General features: G+C 52.7%; 1 protein-coding gene across 4 annotated transcripts in view; it reads right to left on the reverse strand.

Annotated features, from left to right (window-relative positions):
* Window positions 1-829: 829 nt before the first annotated feature.
* The window catches only part of CHST15 (carbohydrate sulfotransferase 15), a 78,684-nt gene continuing 62,726 nt past the window's right edge, over window positions 830-16,787 (reverse strand). For 3 of the 4 annotated variants that reach the window (XM_046654418.1, XM_046654420.1, XM_046654419.1), the window contains exons 6-8: window positions 12,963-13,119; window positions 4,901-5,048; window positions 830-3,130 (exon numbers count right to left, since the gene is read on the reverse strand). In XM_046654418.1, coding sequence (XP_046510374.1) covers window positions 2,940-3,130; window positions 4,901-5,048; window positions 12,963-13,119 — 496 coding nt within the window. In that variant the 3' untranslated portion in view covers window positions 830-2,939. The remainder of the gene's footprint in view (window positions 3,131-4,900; window positions 5,049-12,962; window positions 13,120-16,787) is intronic. The other variant, XM_046654421.1, reaches the window with a different exon arrangement.

The raw sequence follows: 16,787 nt of genomic DNA on the forward strand, positions 1-16,787 counted from the left end.
CCGGAGCCTGGTCTCCCACTCGCCCCATCTCCCTACAGGCACAGTATTTTCTCTGCTGAGCAAAGCCGTTTCTGGCTTCATCATCCTTGTTCTAGGGCTGGACTCACCAGCTCCCCTTCCCCCAACACACCACTGTGGGGGGCAGTGCTGGGAGCAGAGGTTCACTCAGAGTGGGTCTTTCCAGAACTCAGGGACCAACCCAGGGTCCGTGCTGTCCTCAGGGTGGCACAGGCTTCCAGAACCCCAAACTTGAGACAATCCATCTCCTCCCTCAGGCTTGCCCCACCCCGAATGCGGCCGGGGGACCCTGAGTATCCAGTGATAATGACATGCACCCAGTGACACAAAGGGTCTCAAACTCGCAGCCCCCAGGCCCAGGCAGGCCACAGAAAGGAGGGAAGCAGCCACGCCGGGGAGCCTATTGGGAGTAGCAGGGCCTGTGGTCACGCAACCTTCAAGTCCCAATGTCTGAAGACAACGTTAGGCCTGTCTGAGGTCAGGGCCAGCTGTCGTCCCCCTGGCTCACCCCAGCAGGCCCCACGTGGGGAGTCCACGGTAACACAGCATCTGAACCCCTCTCTCTGCTCTCTCTCACCTGTCACTGTATGCGGTAGGTCCCCTGCACAGACTGTGCACAACATGTGTGAGGAAGACACTGAACTACTCCCACGACTCCTTCACGCACCGCGGCCCCCACGGGGAGGACCCGCCACGAGCACTCAGGATGGCGGGAAGAGCACAGGTCCCAGGCACAGGGCCCACATCGAATTACGTTAAATATTAATGACAGGACAGCATAACTGCGGTTCACTTAACATACCTGCATGACTAAGGGAGTAGGATTTAATACGATCAGATACACAGCTTTGGGGAGCACAAAGTCACTTCAATACCAGGTCGAGAAAGGCTCCACTTTGCTTTGGTTTTGCACGACAGGCTCTAGGACCACCGCTCGAAACGGCACCTGTGCTGTCAACAGGACCCGGCCTTGAACGAGAGAAAGCCAAGCCAGCAGAGAGGCCCTTTGGAGAAAGGCCCCTTGAGAGAAACTGTGTCCAGATGGCACGGATTGGCACAGAAGGGTGGGCCTGTGTATACAAAAAGGCTTGTATAATAAACCAAGTAATATTGGAAACAATACCTTCAGAATACTTCTGTAAGAAGCAGAATTACACTACATGTTATTCACATGCACAGGAGTGCGTAAGAAAAATCCCTTGTAATTACGGTTGGGGTGGAATGGCAAAATATGGACTGAAAATGACAAGCCAATTGGCAGAGAAACGAATCCGTGGAAGGGCTGTGTCCACAGGGGAGGGGCAGCTGCATCAGCAACAGAACTGAAGGGAACCCACTCCGAAAATGCACCCACACGCACACACACACCCTGCACTGCAAATAAATACACACGCGCACTGAAGTGACATCTCCCGACAGCACCCCTGGGCGCAGGCCAGACGCCCCTGCTGGCTGCTGCTCCGAGTGCCGGCTGTGAGGGGAAGGGAGGGGACTGTCCCTTTTGAAAGTGGCTGCTCAGGACACACCGCTCTTTCAGTAGCAGAAATCGCCCGGCCGTGCCAGTACTGAGGGCCCTCTGCAGGCCTTTGAATGGACGGTGCCCCCCAGTTCTGCCGGCAGAGACGACGGCGCTGGGGCTGGACCGCCGGGGAAATCCTCACGCCCGCGACGGATGGTCAGCTATGTTGTCATCTGCACTTTCTGACTTTGGTTCTGGTTCACAGGATGCTTTCCTTGCCCACACTCGCGCGCACAGCTGCAGCGGGGCCGCACCTGGGGCTGGGTGCTGACCGGGCTCCAGTGTCCTCTGCACTCTTTCCCCAGCACCTCCAAGAAATAACAAGACCTTCAGCCCACCCATCAGGGAATCAAGCTGCCAGGTGTCCCAGAAAGTTCCTTTAAGAATCCCAGCATACCATGTTCGGCCCCAGGAGGGCTTATGCATTGTGTTTCTGAATCAGGACACCAGCATCTTACAGTCTGTGAACGGGGTAAGGGCCTCTGGCCACACACAGCGGAGAACGTGGGTGATTCCAGGGGGAAGGCAGAAAAATGGAGCCTGTCAGTGGCCAGAACTAGAACTTTGAACCCCCTCCAGTTCTGATGACCTTGTGTGCATGAGGAGAGCCCGAGGTACCTAGACTTTCCATGAAGTGTTCAATTCCTTGAAGTTGCTCAGTCTGGCATTAACAGCAAAAATTTCTCCCCCATTCTAAACTGAATTTGGTCCAATTATCAGCTGAATAAACTCTTGAGGAAATATCTAAGGAGGCAGAAAAGAGAGCTTGGGTTAGTGAAACACAGAAAGCGGTTTGTTTTAAACGGCGTCATTCTCTATGTTAAACATAAGTCCACAAAGATAGGATGGGAGGTCTGAGAGATGAACGTGCTGCCAAAAACGGACTTGAGTTTTCCTCTTGTTAAGGAGTGAAGTTACGGAGTTTGTATCTGAAGAGAGCCAAGGGCTGACTTTGCAGTAAAAGGGAAAAAACCGAAAGAGCCTCCATTCTCCGCCCAAACGAGGTGAATGATCTGAACAGAGTGTTTCAACACTGGACATGAAGGGTAAGTTCTGGGGTGACTTCTAGTGTGCTCAGTCGGATCCCAGGACTGTCACCCTGACTCGATGCTCCCTCTCAGCAAGCAGTCACGCCCGCCGGCCTCCGCCAGGCCTCCTGGAGCAGAAGGGGACTCTGTCACTGGAGTCCCCAGGGGCCTGTGCCAGAGAGACTGAGAAGGGTCCACTGCTGGGCTACTGACCATCACAAAGGGAATTCTGAGTTGGTTCTAATAAACATGTGCCTAGGGAGGGAAAGAAGACTCGAATCCCGGTTTTCTCCATGCTCTGAGCACGACGCTTCGCCACAGAAAGCAGCCTCTGAAATCACAGTACGCCTGGAACCGCAGCCTGGCGGCAGCCCTCAGGTCTTCCTCCAGGCGAACGCCTCATCAGCAAGAACCTGCACCAGCCTGGTGTTGAAAGGCCCGTAGAAGTCCTGCAGGATCCTCTGTGTGACTGGCCACATGGGCCCCAGGTTCCGGTCCTCAGGACGCCGCGCGTTGGACGCAGGGCTCTTTGTCATCAAAGCCTCTTGCTTCTCACTTAAGGGCCCTGGAACAAAAAGACAAGACTCCTGTGAGGTGGGAGCCAAAAGGGACTTCGCAAAAACCCAGCCATGCTTCATGTTGAGACAGGACTTTCCCTTAAGAATGTGTTCAGAGATTAAAATTCTTTGGCCGAATCCATTTGGAAGGAGCTGAGAGTGGGAGCAGAGATGCCATTATGAAACAGCAGAGATACCAGGCCCAGGGCTTAACGCCTGCCCTCGGAAGCGCAGCTGGATCTGCAGGATGAAGCCTCACCCCAGCCTCACCTGGTTCCATTTCCACCTGCCTGAAAAGGGCTGGCTCCCACAGCCATCAGCCTGTGTGATGGGCCAGGCACAGTCCATGTGCTTAGATTTTCCTGCTAACCAGCCTGCTGGAATTCTGCCACCCTCGTTTCTACTCCAGGCTGTTGCAGAGGGCCCCATCGCTGCGCCATATTTCACCCTGTGTGTTGTGTTGCGAAGCAGCCAGAGGGAGGGTGAGGAGAGGAGCCACCTGTGCCCAGAGACCCCCACCGGCTGACCCTCCACCTGTAGCAAGGATATCAGCAGGGAGAGACCCGGGAATGAGCCAGCAGGTGCTGCCACCTGAGGCTGCCACCGCCACCCCCAGCCCTCTGGACCATAAGCCTCTCACTGGCTTAAGCCCCGGATCACTGCCCAGGCTTCTGTGCCCTGGGCTCTTGGGATCTGGCCAGAGTCCTGAGCCCACACACGGAAAAACCATCTCCCAGTGTCCTAGAGTTACATGAGATAGAAGGATCAGAACTGGCCTTACCATTCATCTTAGAGACTAAAGACAAGCTCATTAATGCGACAGAGTCTACAGGCGGCCAAATCAAAGAAAAACGGTTCTAGGCCTTAAAAGGAAAAAGTAATCACACTCCATCTCATCACCAGCTCTCCAAGAAAAGGAGAAGGAAAATCAAGTGCTAACAGGGTCCCAAGGCCCAGTGGTGGGCCAAGAGATTTCAAGAAATACTCAATTAACAAAAGTCCCAGGCAACATCATTAGACAGGGCCACAGGATGTGTCCTAGGAAGGAACATGAGCTCTGCTCCAGCCTTTCAAGCAGGCCTTGGATGCCCCGTCCACACGGACAGCACTCCACACCCCAGTACGCACCTCTACCAGCCGTCACCATGGCCGGCAGAGACTGCTCCACAATATGCCACTCAGGTCTCTGGGCAATGGCATCCTCAGGCTGGGGGCAGGCTCCCCCTCCCCAGAGGCCCAGGATCCGGGACCAGCAGCCAAAACCCAGCCACACAGGTCTGACTCCAGGAGTCCCCAACCACCTGAAACAATGTGATGACCTTTCTGTTCCCTCCTCCAAGCCCTGTGTCCCCTGCAGGACTGTCCCAGCCACCCACTGACATCCTGCCCAGCCTCAAGGCTCAGCTCCCAGACCATTTCTCTCCATGAAGTCTTCCAGGATCCCTTCAGCAGCTGGGACCCCAGGTCATCTGTACGAACCTACGTGATCATGCTAACCATCCCCCATGTGATTTGAGCCATGGCTGCCTCCTCTCCCTCCGCTGGACCATCAGCTCCCAGACAAGACGCCATCTCTTCCCCCCCCCGGGACTCCCCCCGCCACCACACCGTGCACAAGGCCCGTGTGCGGCTGGTGCTTGATAAACAGGTACTGAACTGGCCTCCCAGCTCAGCCTGTCCCCGCCCAGCTCAGCGAGGCTGCGTGTGACTCAGTGAGTGCCTCAAAGCCAGTGTCCCTGGAGCTCCTGCCCCACGGGTCTCCAGCGCCACGTTCATACCGAGATTGAGAAACTGGAAGACCCTGTGCATGGTGTACTTGACGTTGGATGCGTGGTCTTCCAGGCGGAGAATGAGGAACTGTTCTTTATTAAAAACAGTGAGCCAGTCCAGAAGATACACAGCGTACAGCCCAACCTGGAGCCTCACCTGGGGTCAAAGAAGGAGGCAGGTGTTATTTCAGGAGCAATCCCCCCAACCCCAGAAGGCACTTTCCCAAAAGTATCACAGCATGCATTATAAACCAGTGCCAAAGGGTCATCCTTGCAAACAGTTGCCTTCAGAAGCTGGATTTTAAACACCATGTGTTCTTGCTTCTTCGTGAAGGGTTCTGCGCTACACACACAAAGGATTCCCACACTTAGGGCCACATTTAATCCCCAAGACATCCCTGCAGGTGGCCCCACAGCACATTTCACAGTGAGGACTGAGGTGAGGGAGAGGCCAAGGGCACACCCACCAACGGTGCGAATTTTCTTTGCACAATATCCTGGCTAGACATCTCTGCTCCTATGCCCAGCACGAGACAGCCGTGAAAAATACCTCAGAGAGAAGCGAGGTGAGCGAACCGCTACATGCCTGGGCCCCACGGACGCCCATGACCATGGGGGTGTGCACACCTGAATACGAGCAGCGTGATACGAAGCTGTTCCCTCCTACCCACAGCTGTCGGGGGTCCTCGGCCTTCCCTGGCACTTTCTCTCATGCCAGACTGCCAGCCTTGTAGTGAAGAATTACCCTCACCCAGAGGTCTGCCCTTTGTCCTCGGTCCTGGGAGATCACCTCTAGGCCACTTGGGATGTCCTGCCTGATAAGAGTGTCTTTGCTTGCCTGGGAGATCTGGCCACTGGACAGTCCTACAGCCAGCGGGTTATGACGGGGGTTTGGGGCCACACAGTATCACTTGACCTCCACGAGGGACTAGAGACTAAAGGTCAGCCACATGGGTAGCATGTGATGGAGCCCCAGTAAATACTCTCAACACCCATGGCTGAGGACGGCTTCCCCGGTGGGCAATGCTCTGTGCGTACTGGCACACACGGTGGGTGGAGGTGTTGACACTGCACATGCCCCTTGGGGACAGGCTGACAGGAGACCTCCTGGGTCTCCATGTGCTTCTTCCCCTGGCTGATTTTCACGTGTCCTTTCCCTCTTTTAAATCGTAACCATGAAAATAATAGTCTTCAGTGTGTTCTGCCATCCTTTCCAGCAAATTACTCAACCTGAGGGTGGTCTAGGGGCCCCTGCCAACTTGCGAATGGTGCCAGAAGTGAGGCAGTCTTGGGGACTGTTCCCCCTAACTTCACAGTTGGCCCCAAACTGTTGGCAAATCTCCAAAATAGAATGGGCCCTTTCCCCTTCCACTCTGAGGCCCCTTCTCCAGCTCTCCTCCCCCGGGCCCGCCACCCCTCCTCCAAGGACCCTGCTCCATTTCCCATCTCCCGCTCTGCCTCTCTGTGGTCTTCCCAAATGTTTCTCATCTCCCACCTCTCCCCAGTTCAGCGCCACTCCCTGCGTTCGGGCCCCGTCAGCATCTGCCTGGACTCTATCCCAGCCTCCTAAGTGGGGCTCCCGTCTCCCGTCTCCGAACGCCCGGCCACCAGCGTGAGCGTTCCAAACCAATGGCCTGGCCACAGCTAGCCCCCTCCAAGCCCCACTGGCTCTGTGTGTGTGGAAAGATCCCAGTCTGCTTGAACTGCCAGCCCCCGCACCAGGTGGAGAGCCCCCAGCTCCCCAGGTTCCTCCTCCGAGTCTCCTTTCTCCAAGCAGACATTCCCGCATTGTCTTTCCTTTCCTTCCCAGCTCGACCCTGAGTTCCTCAAGGACAGGGACCACAGCTCTTCCATCATCCCTGGCTGCACACGGCCGTGCACCCTGGCAGAATTGCTGAACACGGTGGGAACAACAAGATGATGAAACGTTTGACAAAATACGTACAGATACTAAGTGGTTTCATTGCTCGCTATTCTTTTTCCATTTCATTATTTTTCTCATCATGCAGGAGGACATGGAGGGAGAACCACAATTAGAGGGGATAAGCTGTCTGCAACAGTCATTAGCTGCCTCCAGCCCCCAGGTTGCCGCTGCCTTGTACACCGCTCGTAGAGGAGACCTCAAGCTGGGCCAGAGCTCGGGAGAAAATGAGTATGTGCCAGCCTCAGAAATAAATACCTGCGTCGCCTCCGACACAGATGAACCATTATGAGAACATCATCTTGTTAAGTCGTGGGCCGCACAGAGCTCTCCAATTCTCCCTCCGTCTGTCAGGCTCACAGGCCGGCCCCTCACAGGCAGAACCAGCCTGACGAGCTTTCTCTCTTCCAGAGAACCTGCCTTTGCTACTCAAGAACTTTCTAGAAGGAAAAAAGCTGGGTGTTCGTGGCAGAATGGGGGTGTTTTAAATTAGCTTCAGCCCCTACCATAAAAAAAAAAGCATAAAGCCTGTTTGTGCCCATCGTGCGGAGAGCCCCCTCCACTGCCATGGGGCGGGCAAAGGCCAGCCCTCTTCGGGCCCAGTCAGCTCCTACCCCACCCCCAGCCCCATTACCACCTGGAGTGACAGTTTCTGGTGCATGCAGCATTACTACTAGATGTGCACCATGAAGACAAACCTAAGACAGGCCCACTCAGGACGTTTCTTCCTCCCTTTCCCCAGCATAGGCCAGAGAATCAAAATGGAATGAAGAAAAAAGTGTTTAGGGGAAGTGCCAATATATTTAAAATTAGAAAACATCAGAGCCGAGACAAGCCTTTGAGGTTGTCTGCTCCAGCCGGCTCTTGATGGAAACAGAGGCCGAGGGGAGGGGAGGGGCCTGCTCAAGGTCAAGTGGAGGCACCCACCAGAGGCTGGACCTGAAGTCACGGCCCCGCATTCGGGGCTTGTACCCCCACACTGGGAAAGACCTGAGAAGGGGCCAGTGCAGGGCGCTTCCCAGACGGGCACCACGCTGAGCCTCTCTGTTCCCCATGAAGGATTTAGGTGGAACTCCCCACTGGCCTCACAAACTCCCCACTCATTCATTCACTTATTCATCCATTCATCCTGTAAATAATCTCGTGCATGCAACTTGCCCCGCGAGGCAATGGAGACATGCTGCTATGCAACAGACACGGCCCCTGGCCTCATGGAGCAGCTTGTAATCTAGTCGGAGGCAGAGCGGAGCTGGTAAAGAAACAAATGTCTGTAACTGCCCACTGTGACACATGCCCTGGGGACACAAACAAGGTGGAGAGAGAACAGGAGGTCAGATTAAGCCAGACCCACAGGCTGAGAAGCCGACAGCAACCAGGAGAAGCACGTGACGCAGAGGGAGTGGGAAAAGGCCCTAGAACCAGCTTCCCCAACCTGAGCCCACAACACGCCCACCTGGAGGGCTTGTCACATAGACTGATGGGCCCACTCCCAAAGTTCCGGATTCTGGGGTCTGGGGCTCGGCCTGAGAGTTTGCATTTCTGACAAGTTCCCAGAAGATGCTGGTCCAGGGACCACACTTCGCAAACCCCTGCTCTGCAGCAGGAAGTTGGCCTGTCCGAGGCTCTGACAGGAGAGTGTGGGGCACAGCAGTGATGCAGAGGGAGGCGGCTGGGAGGAGGCGGAGAGGCAGGCTGGGCCGGCTCGGGCACTCAGCTGCCACAGGAAGGCAGTGAGTGTCTTAAGCAGGGTAGCGCCAGAATCCTCCTCTGTTCAGAAAAGACTGCCCTCCCTGCACTGTGGCGGGGCTGGGATTCACAGCTCGAGGGACATTTGCTTCTCTCATCCCAGAATGGAAGACTCACCCCTAAGAGGAGGGTTTCCGAGTGCTCCTCACCTCCTGGCTCTTAGCCCTGTGCCTGAGCTCTCCAGGGACTGAAGGGCTGCAAGCAATCCCCAATCTGTGCCGCCCCCTCCCTTCTGTCCCCCGACCCTGCCTGGACATCTCACTCTGACCAGGGGCACCTGCTCTGCCACTGCCTCGTCATCCTCAGCAAAACACGGACTTGAGTTTAAACAGCACATGCCCCCTGCCAGTTCAAACCTCTGCTTTCAGGAGCCAGCTAAAGGGGGAGGAAACGCCATGAGTTTCAAAGGCCTGGGACCAGAAACTGAACCCTGAGCCTGCCTGTTACTAGCCACGTGGCTCTCGGGGGGAGAGTTAACCTCTGAGCCTCAGGGTCCTCATATGTAAAATGGGCACGGATTTCAGGGAAACTGGGAGGATGGGACGAGATGATGCACTGAAAGAGCTTAAGACAGTGCCTGGCTCAGAGTCAGTGATGAACAAAGATTAGAGATGTTAAAAAGAAACAACAGGCCCAAAATGGAGTCACTTGTGCTAAGCCCTGCAAGACTTCATACCTAGCCAACTGCCTTTTCAGCCTCTCCCAGGAGTGGAATTCTAAACCCACCAGGCTGGAATTTCCTGATCAACACTGATAAGACCCCTGCCTTCCCCTGGGGAAGATGATCTTGCCTGAAATACTCCACTCTTAACTTCTTTGTCCTATAACCTCTTTCTGCCTATAAAAACCTTCCATTCTGTACAGCTCCTCGGAGCACCTATCTATTTGCTGGATGGGATGCTGCCCGATTTTTGAATCACTCAATAAAGCCAACTAGATCTTTAAATCTACTCAGTTGAACTTTTGGTATTGAACAGAGCCCTTCCCCTCTCTCACTGATGGAGCTTTCAAAAACATTTGATCAGGAAACATTTCCAGGACACACCAAAGCAGAGACACATGATGATGCCCATCAACTCACCACCCCATCTCAACAGGGTTTATGTTGGCAGCTGGAGTGCCAACAGGGCAGCCGAGGGGCGGGCACCCTTCTTCCCTGTGCAGGGAAGTGGCTGTGGACATCCTGCCTCCTGGAAACTTGTTTAAAGACAGACAAGATACACCTCTAGCTTGCTTTCTCCCTGTGGTACTGACTGTGACAAGAGAATGTGCTGGAGGGCCTGGCACGCTCAGGGTGATGCAAAGTGCCCCATGGCACACCGACTGTGCATTTACATCAGACAGTCACTCTCCCATGGAGAGAAACACAGCTTAAAGCTACTGCACCTCCAGTCAGGAATTCCACCCAGCCCTGCCTCACCCTGACCACCCAAACCCACCAGTTCAAGCCACTTCCTTGTAGGAGGCCCCCAAAGTAAAAGCCCAGGCCTGCCCTCCTTTTCTGAGTCTCTGTCAGATAATCTCCTGAAGAGAGAACTCAGTAGTAACAGGCCTGGGAGAGGATGGTTCCAGCTCCTTCTCTGAGCCACATGAGCTAGACACATTACCTCGCCTCCCAGTCCTCAGGGGCCAGTGGTCACACTGACTTCTGTCCCCACATTCCCTCCCTAACACGTTGATCTGGGTTGGGGGCTGGTGAGTGGTCAGGGGGTGGAGAGGAACCCCGGGCATAGCGTCTCGAGGCAGGCTTGTGTTTCTCCCAGCCCGGAGCACGGTGCTGCACAGAGTGGGCACCCAGCATATGCCCACAGAAACAAATTAAGTCTCAACTGTGAAGGGGCCAGTCCCCATTTCATGACACACCTGCGATTATTCAGGAAACATCTCCTGGCAGTGGCTCTTCTCTCCTACAGGCCCGGCATGGATGACCCTCAATCACAGTCATAAACAACAGAAATAAGCCAGAGCTATGCACACGGATCTGCTTTCCTCCTTTTATCCCACCATCCCTGATCCAATCCATCTGTGCACCCTTGCCACTCTTCCTCCTGTTTCTAAAAACCTCAATGGTTCTCCTACTTTGACTCAGACACCCCCTCTCTCACAGCACCCTCCCACCTGCCCATCTCTGGGAGACAACCCCCACCCCGGGCCCCATCCCAACTCAGTCAAGTGTCCCACAGCACCAGGCATCTTTCTAAAATGCACAGCTGCCCTAACTACCCTCTGCTTAAACGCTCCCACTCCAGGTGGGGGTCCCATCTCCCCCAGGATGAAGTCCAGACTCCTTCTGAGGCTCCCAAGTGCCTGGTGATGGAGCCCTAAGCACCTCCCTCCCACCGTCCCCACACCACCCACACAAGCATGCGCACTGTGCCCGGCTATAGCGAATGCTCTCGGGGCTTACCTCTCAGCCTCTGCACATGCTGCTCTCTGCACCTGGACACGTCCCTACTTCCATGTCTCTGGTCAACTCACCCTTTAGGCCTCAGCACAGACATCACCGCTCCTAGGAAGCACCCCTCACACCCTATTCTCAGGTGGCCTCTGCTGGGGGCCAGGGTTCCTGCCCTCCATCCCACTCTCCCCACAGGGCTGGGGCTGCACTGGGGTGCAAGACCCACGCCTGTCCAGCTACCACTGTAGCCCAGGAGACAGCACCATGCACGGACACAATGCAGGAATGCATGTGAAGGGCGGCAGAATATGCTGCCCCAAAATACGCCAGTTTGGCATCAGGATTATTTTGAGTTAAAGGAAATTGAGAAAAACTGATTCAAGAAAAGCTCTCTGTTCTCCCCCATTTGCCTAAAAGTAGGACACAAATTTGTAAGGGCATCTCCCCTCCTCTCTCTACCAGGAAGGACAGGAGTTCATCACTGGAGACAACTCTAGACCGTTATCAGCCTGGAGACAACAGCACAGGCCCTGACGGAACAAACCTTCCTGAAACCAGCCCTTATCTTCCACCGGTTCCCCACGTGTTTGCCTTCCCATAATTTGCCACCCTAGAAACTCAAAGTCCTTTCGCTTTGTCTTCTCACCTCTCTACACATTTACTGTTCTCTTGTTAAGATGCTACACAAGCCCGAGTTCTAGAGTTCTAACCACCCCTCTGAGTTACTCATCACTGAGTGCTCCCAGGTGTGCGTGCAACGCACATGTTAATAAAGTTGGGTTTGTTTTTCTCTGTTAATCTGTCTTTTGTCAGTCTAATTTACAGGGCCCCAGCCAAAGAACCTAAAGTGGGTGGAGGAAAAGAATGAATTTTTTCCTCCCCTACACACGAATGAACTACCACTCTCTACGCCATCCGACAGCCTGATAAAGCAGTATTATTACTCCATTCTATGATGAAGCAACTGAGTCTCAGAGAAGCTAAGACAACTGCCCAGAGTCACACAGCTAGTGAATGCCCAAGCCGAGAACTGAAGCCACACCAAGGTCGGGCTCCAAAGGCCATTCCTTCTACCCCACACCACCAGCCGGACCCTGCGGTTCCCTGTGCCCTTGCTGCATCTTCCCTACCAAACTACAACCCCCGGCAGGACAGCCTAGAATCCTACCTGCCACCTCCGCGTGTCCTGCCAGAGCCGGAGCCCTGCCTTCCAGATAAGACGGCCTTGATAACAAGGAAAAGGGAGGGAGACCGTTGACCTGGAACCCCACCACCCTGGCGTGTTTCAGACCTCCACTTCAAGCAGATCTGTCTGCCGTACCACAGGACATGCTCAGCAGTGCAAGGCTTGTGGGCCACAAGTGACAGCACTGCTTCTCTGTGGAACCCTGCTGAAAAGGCTCTGAGGACACCCTTGGGTGCTGCCTTGCGGAAAACTGTCCCTTAGCTAAAAGGTGCTGAATTCACTACTAACAGCTTCTTCTGCATGAAAAAGGAAAGAAACGTATAGCTATATTCCTGAAGGCAGACAAGAGGAAAGAGGGCTCCAGGGAAAACATTTTTCCACTGAGCTCCTACAAAGAAACACTGAGAGTCACCCTGGTGGGTAATTCTTGAAACCAACAAAGCAATCCACCGTTGGGGAGCCGGCTCTAAGACACTTTGAGAGCTGGGTGTCCTCCTGTCTGCCAATCCTAATTGCCGGGTGTGTTCTGGGAGCCTCATGAAATGGTAATCTTCCTAAATGGGGCCTCATTCTCTGCAGAGGGAGGCGAGAGCATCAGCGGGGAAGAAAGCAGGGTGCCAGCTGAAAGGCCCATCAGTTTTAGAGTTTTTACATCCGTGAATATTTGTTTTTGCATTAGCCACTGCTCAAAGGCAGGGGAGAGGCGTTTGCACATTAAAACGCTTCTCTGTTTATATGCTAAGATCCCAATGCACAGTGCCACTTGCATAATAACCACAAAGTAGCCCATTCAGGGAGGGGCAGGCGTCCGGATACGCACAGGCATGGCATTATTGAGGGTGTTGTTGTAGACACAGGCACGCAACGAATAATCGAGCATGCAATTTTCAAACAGCTGCAGAGCTTCTGTCACTTTTTCATGGAAGTCATCTGCAGATTTATTCGAACTTGCAAAGTAGAGATAGTCTGAATACAACCTGTGAATAAAATAAATGGATATTTTTACCACCCGTGAATGTGAAATCACGCCATTTGGGTGACAATGGAAATCAACGTGCAATTACATTACCTAGCTTTGTTCATTAAAACACTGCCATTTCTCTTCATTACCTGGAAGGTGAGCCACTTCCCTCCTTCCCTTCATGCCCCTCACCCTTCACAGGGCCACCCACACTCTCCTGGACTCAGACGTGTCTACACCAGCCCCAGACAAACCACTGGCAGTTGTTTTGTTGTTCTTTCTAGCCACCTCAGGCTGCGGCTGTGTTCACAGTAACAGTGAGCTTCGAAACAACATCAGCTTACAGAAAGTGTACAACAGCAAAGAGAGGCCATCAAAATTTTATGCAACTTCCGGTTCCTCTCTCCTCTCTTGGAGGCAACAATAACAAGAACATCTGTCACTCTCGCAATATCACACTTCTGCACGAAATTCCTGGCCCTTTCCACAGACACCCCAAATGTTAAAATTATATACATGTGAAATATGTCTTTCTAGATAGGGAGGGACTATCAATGCAAATAATCCATAATCAATCTACAAAGCAAAATTGGGGTGAATTTCTTACAAGCCATGTTTAAGGACTATAGCCCGAGGCCTTCTTTCCCCAAGGAAGGAAGGGCACCAAAGAAGTGGGGTGTACAGAGTGGTTACATACTGTCATGGAACAAAGAGCATCCATCACATATGACAGAAATGTCTCTTTTGCAAAATTGTCACAAGATGCCTAGCTGGCACAGCAGGTCAGTGGTCACAAGGTGAGCACAGCAGGTTGGTAATCAATCCTTAGTTCCCAGGAAGAGATGCTTCTCCTTAAGGAAATGCCGATATGGGGGCAAGCTACATCCCTAACTTTAAGGGCATCATTCTTGTCTATGGTATACAGTAAGTGTTTAAAGCAGATGTACAATGCGTGCTCAACAGGCCAAATGAGGCCCTTTTGGAAAAATAAGGTCAGGTCGAATTAGTTTTAAGCCAAATGGCTTCCTCATATATTCCAATACATACCACTGCTTTTCATTTATTTATCAAGACCTATTTTTTAACGTAATGTAAAAACACCCCACATACACATGTAGATACCTGTAGACCCACGTTTTTCCAGACACACGGATCTGTTCATATGGACGCCACCACATGTGAGCAGAAATGTTTTCATACAGGAACTGACAGCGTCTCTCCTTGATCAAACTTTACTCAGGCTCCTTCAGAATTCAACTAGGCCTCAATTTTTGGACTTCAGTGTCTGTCTGTGCATTGCCCAATTTTAGCCATAATCCCCCACCATCCCCGCTAAGTTCCACGTCTGACCACCCGGCCTTCCTTCTGCAAGAATCTCGTGAGGTCGGTTTAGCCAGAATCACCCCTCACCCCTGATGTGTCGTCCTCTTAGTAATTTTCCCCCCACTGACAACCCCCAATCTCTCTCCCCTACTCCAAGACCCCATTGCCGTGGGCCCTTCGCCCACTGCGGCAGCCCCGAATAAAGCCTGTTACAGTCCTTTAACAAGTGGCAGACTAAGTTTTTCCTTCTTTCTTCTTTTTGGAAATCCTCAGCAAATATATTTTATTGGACTTTCAACACTGCAGATAGATTTTTTTTTTAACCATGGAATATTCCTTTTCTTGTACCAGATAAACAAAAAGTAAAACAAAACTAGTTACAACATACTAACTAAGCACATCTTTCATTTAATGTCTCTGTCCTTCATTTCCCCAATGGTCCTAAATACAGTCTGACTCGCCACAGGTGACCTTTGTTATCAGTTTCTTACATATCCTTCCAGAAATTTCCTGTGCATCCTCAAGCACATACCGGTATATTTTATATTTTTTAAAACATAGATCTATCAGATTATATCAGATGGGATCAGATAACACATCTATTATCATGGCACTTTTATAGTGATTTAATTTGGAGGCATTCTGAACACCCATAAAAGTATAAGATGGTACACTGTGGCCTGGCATAAACATTCCACTGCACCCTAATGCTAATGTTTTCTTTAACAGAATTTCTGAATTATGAGCTTCCTGCATCTCTTTCTCCTGTTTCTGCTTGCAAAGAAGGGAAGTCTGTATCCTTTTTCTGGTTTTCAAAAGTCCCACCTTTGTTTCTGTCTTGTGCCTTTTCAACACACACCTCCATTGACCCCATTGCTGTGCCCAACACCCTCCACTCACATACAATGGCCACCTGCCGCGGGGAAACGGGGGTGCTGCGGGCTGGGCCGCTGGCTCCATGCGTCACATTTCCCCTCTCGGCTTCATACTTTCTGTTCCCACAGCTTCTCCAACTTGGCCTCCCTCCTTCCAGTGAAGACAACTCTGCCAATGTTATTAGGTGCCCACAGCTCTGGGGACTCAGATCTGTACCGCCAACTGCAGCCAGCAGCTCCACCCGTCCCCAGCACTCGGCCACACACACTCCTGCGAAGCCGCAGAGCCCCTGTCACACAGGTCAGCTGCAAACGGTCCTTCTCCAGCGCCTCCTCTCCTTGCAGTCACAGCAGGATACGAAGATTTACACAAATAACATGAGCATGGCTTCTTGGCGACAGTTCTTCTTCACCTCTGGCACTTGGCACGCGTCTTCAACACAGCCCTTTAGAATTCACCCACAGCCAATGTCAACAGAGGACACCCCTGAGTCCTGAGATGTTTGGATCTGCTCACACATGGCCTCAAATCCAAACACACACTGCAAGGGGAGTGTTTGGTACATCTCACCCGCTCAGCCAAACGCCCCAAAAGGACTTGCTCCGAGGCTAGTCATTAAAGATGCTCAGTGACTGGGGAGTAGATGCGCCCCCAGATCCGGGCTCACCTCAGTACAGTACCTGGGATGACACTACATCCACCTCTTACCAGTGTCCCCTAACGTCAGCTGTGCTATTTTCCCTCTTCCAGAATAGGACATCCATCAGGAGTGAAAGCCAGCACCTGTCATTGCAGGTCAGCCGCTGATTGATAAATGCCTCAAAGGGCAGTTGAGCCGCATGTGTCCAAGGGGAACCACGTGGCCATGGGCCTGATGGGGCGCCCCTCTAGTTCACACATTTCCTACCAGCCCTGTCCATGTTATGGCTCCGCCCAAGAAACGCTGTCCCTGAGAAGTCACTGAGGCCTCTGAAACTGTCATCAAAATCTGTATTTAATAGAAGTCCAAATCCAGAGTCCTTACCAAGGACTCCCACAGAACGATCCAAATTCTTCAGTGGAGGTGAGATTCCAGCACATAAATTACTGCCTATAAACCCAGCCATCGGCCCAAGCTTTCCATTCTGAGAGTTCATTTTGTGTAATAACATCTCCTGTTGACATCTGGCTCATGAACAAACAAGAGCCTCTAAGCCTGTCTGTTTAAATCCAAACTTCTCGAAGTTTGTGCCGATTCCACACAATTTTTTAGAAATCAAGAAGCGATCCTGGGGAAAAACGGGGACATGTCCAGTGGTCCAGCCAGCCCAGCCCTGCTCGGGTGAGAATACTGACTCTCACCTGTTTGGGGCATGGTGAAACGAGCCCAGGACCCCACCTTCTGAGGCAGGTCACAGCCTTGTAGAGCCAGGCCAGGCCCACCTCCTCAGCAGGGTGAGGGGAAATGTCCCCGCCCCTCAGTCCCCCAGGGACCCTGGATCTGCC

The sequence above is a fragment of the Equus quagga genome, chromosome 2 (genome assembly GCF_021613505.1).
Source record: "Equus quagga isolate Etosha38 chromosome 2, UCLA_HA_Equagga_1.0, whole genome shotgun sequence".
In the NCBI taxonomy this organism is placed as follows: Eukaryota; Metazoa; Chordata; class Mammalia; order Perissodactyla; family Equidae; genus Equus; species Equus quagga.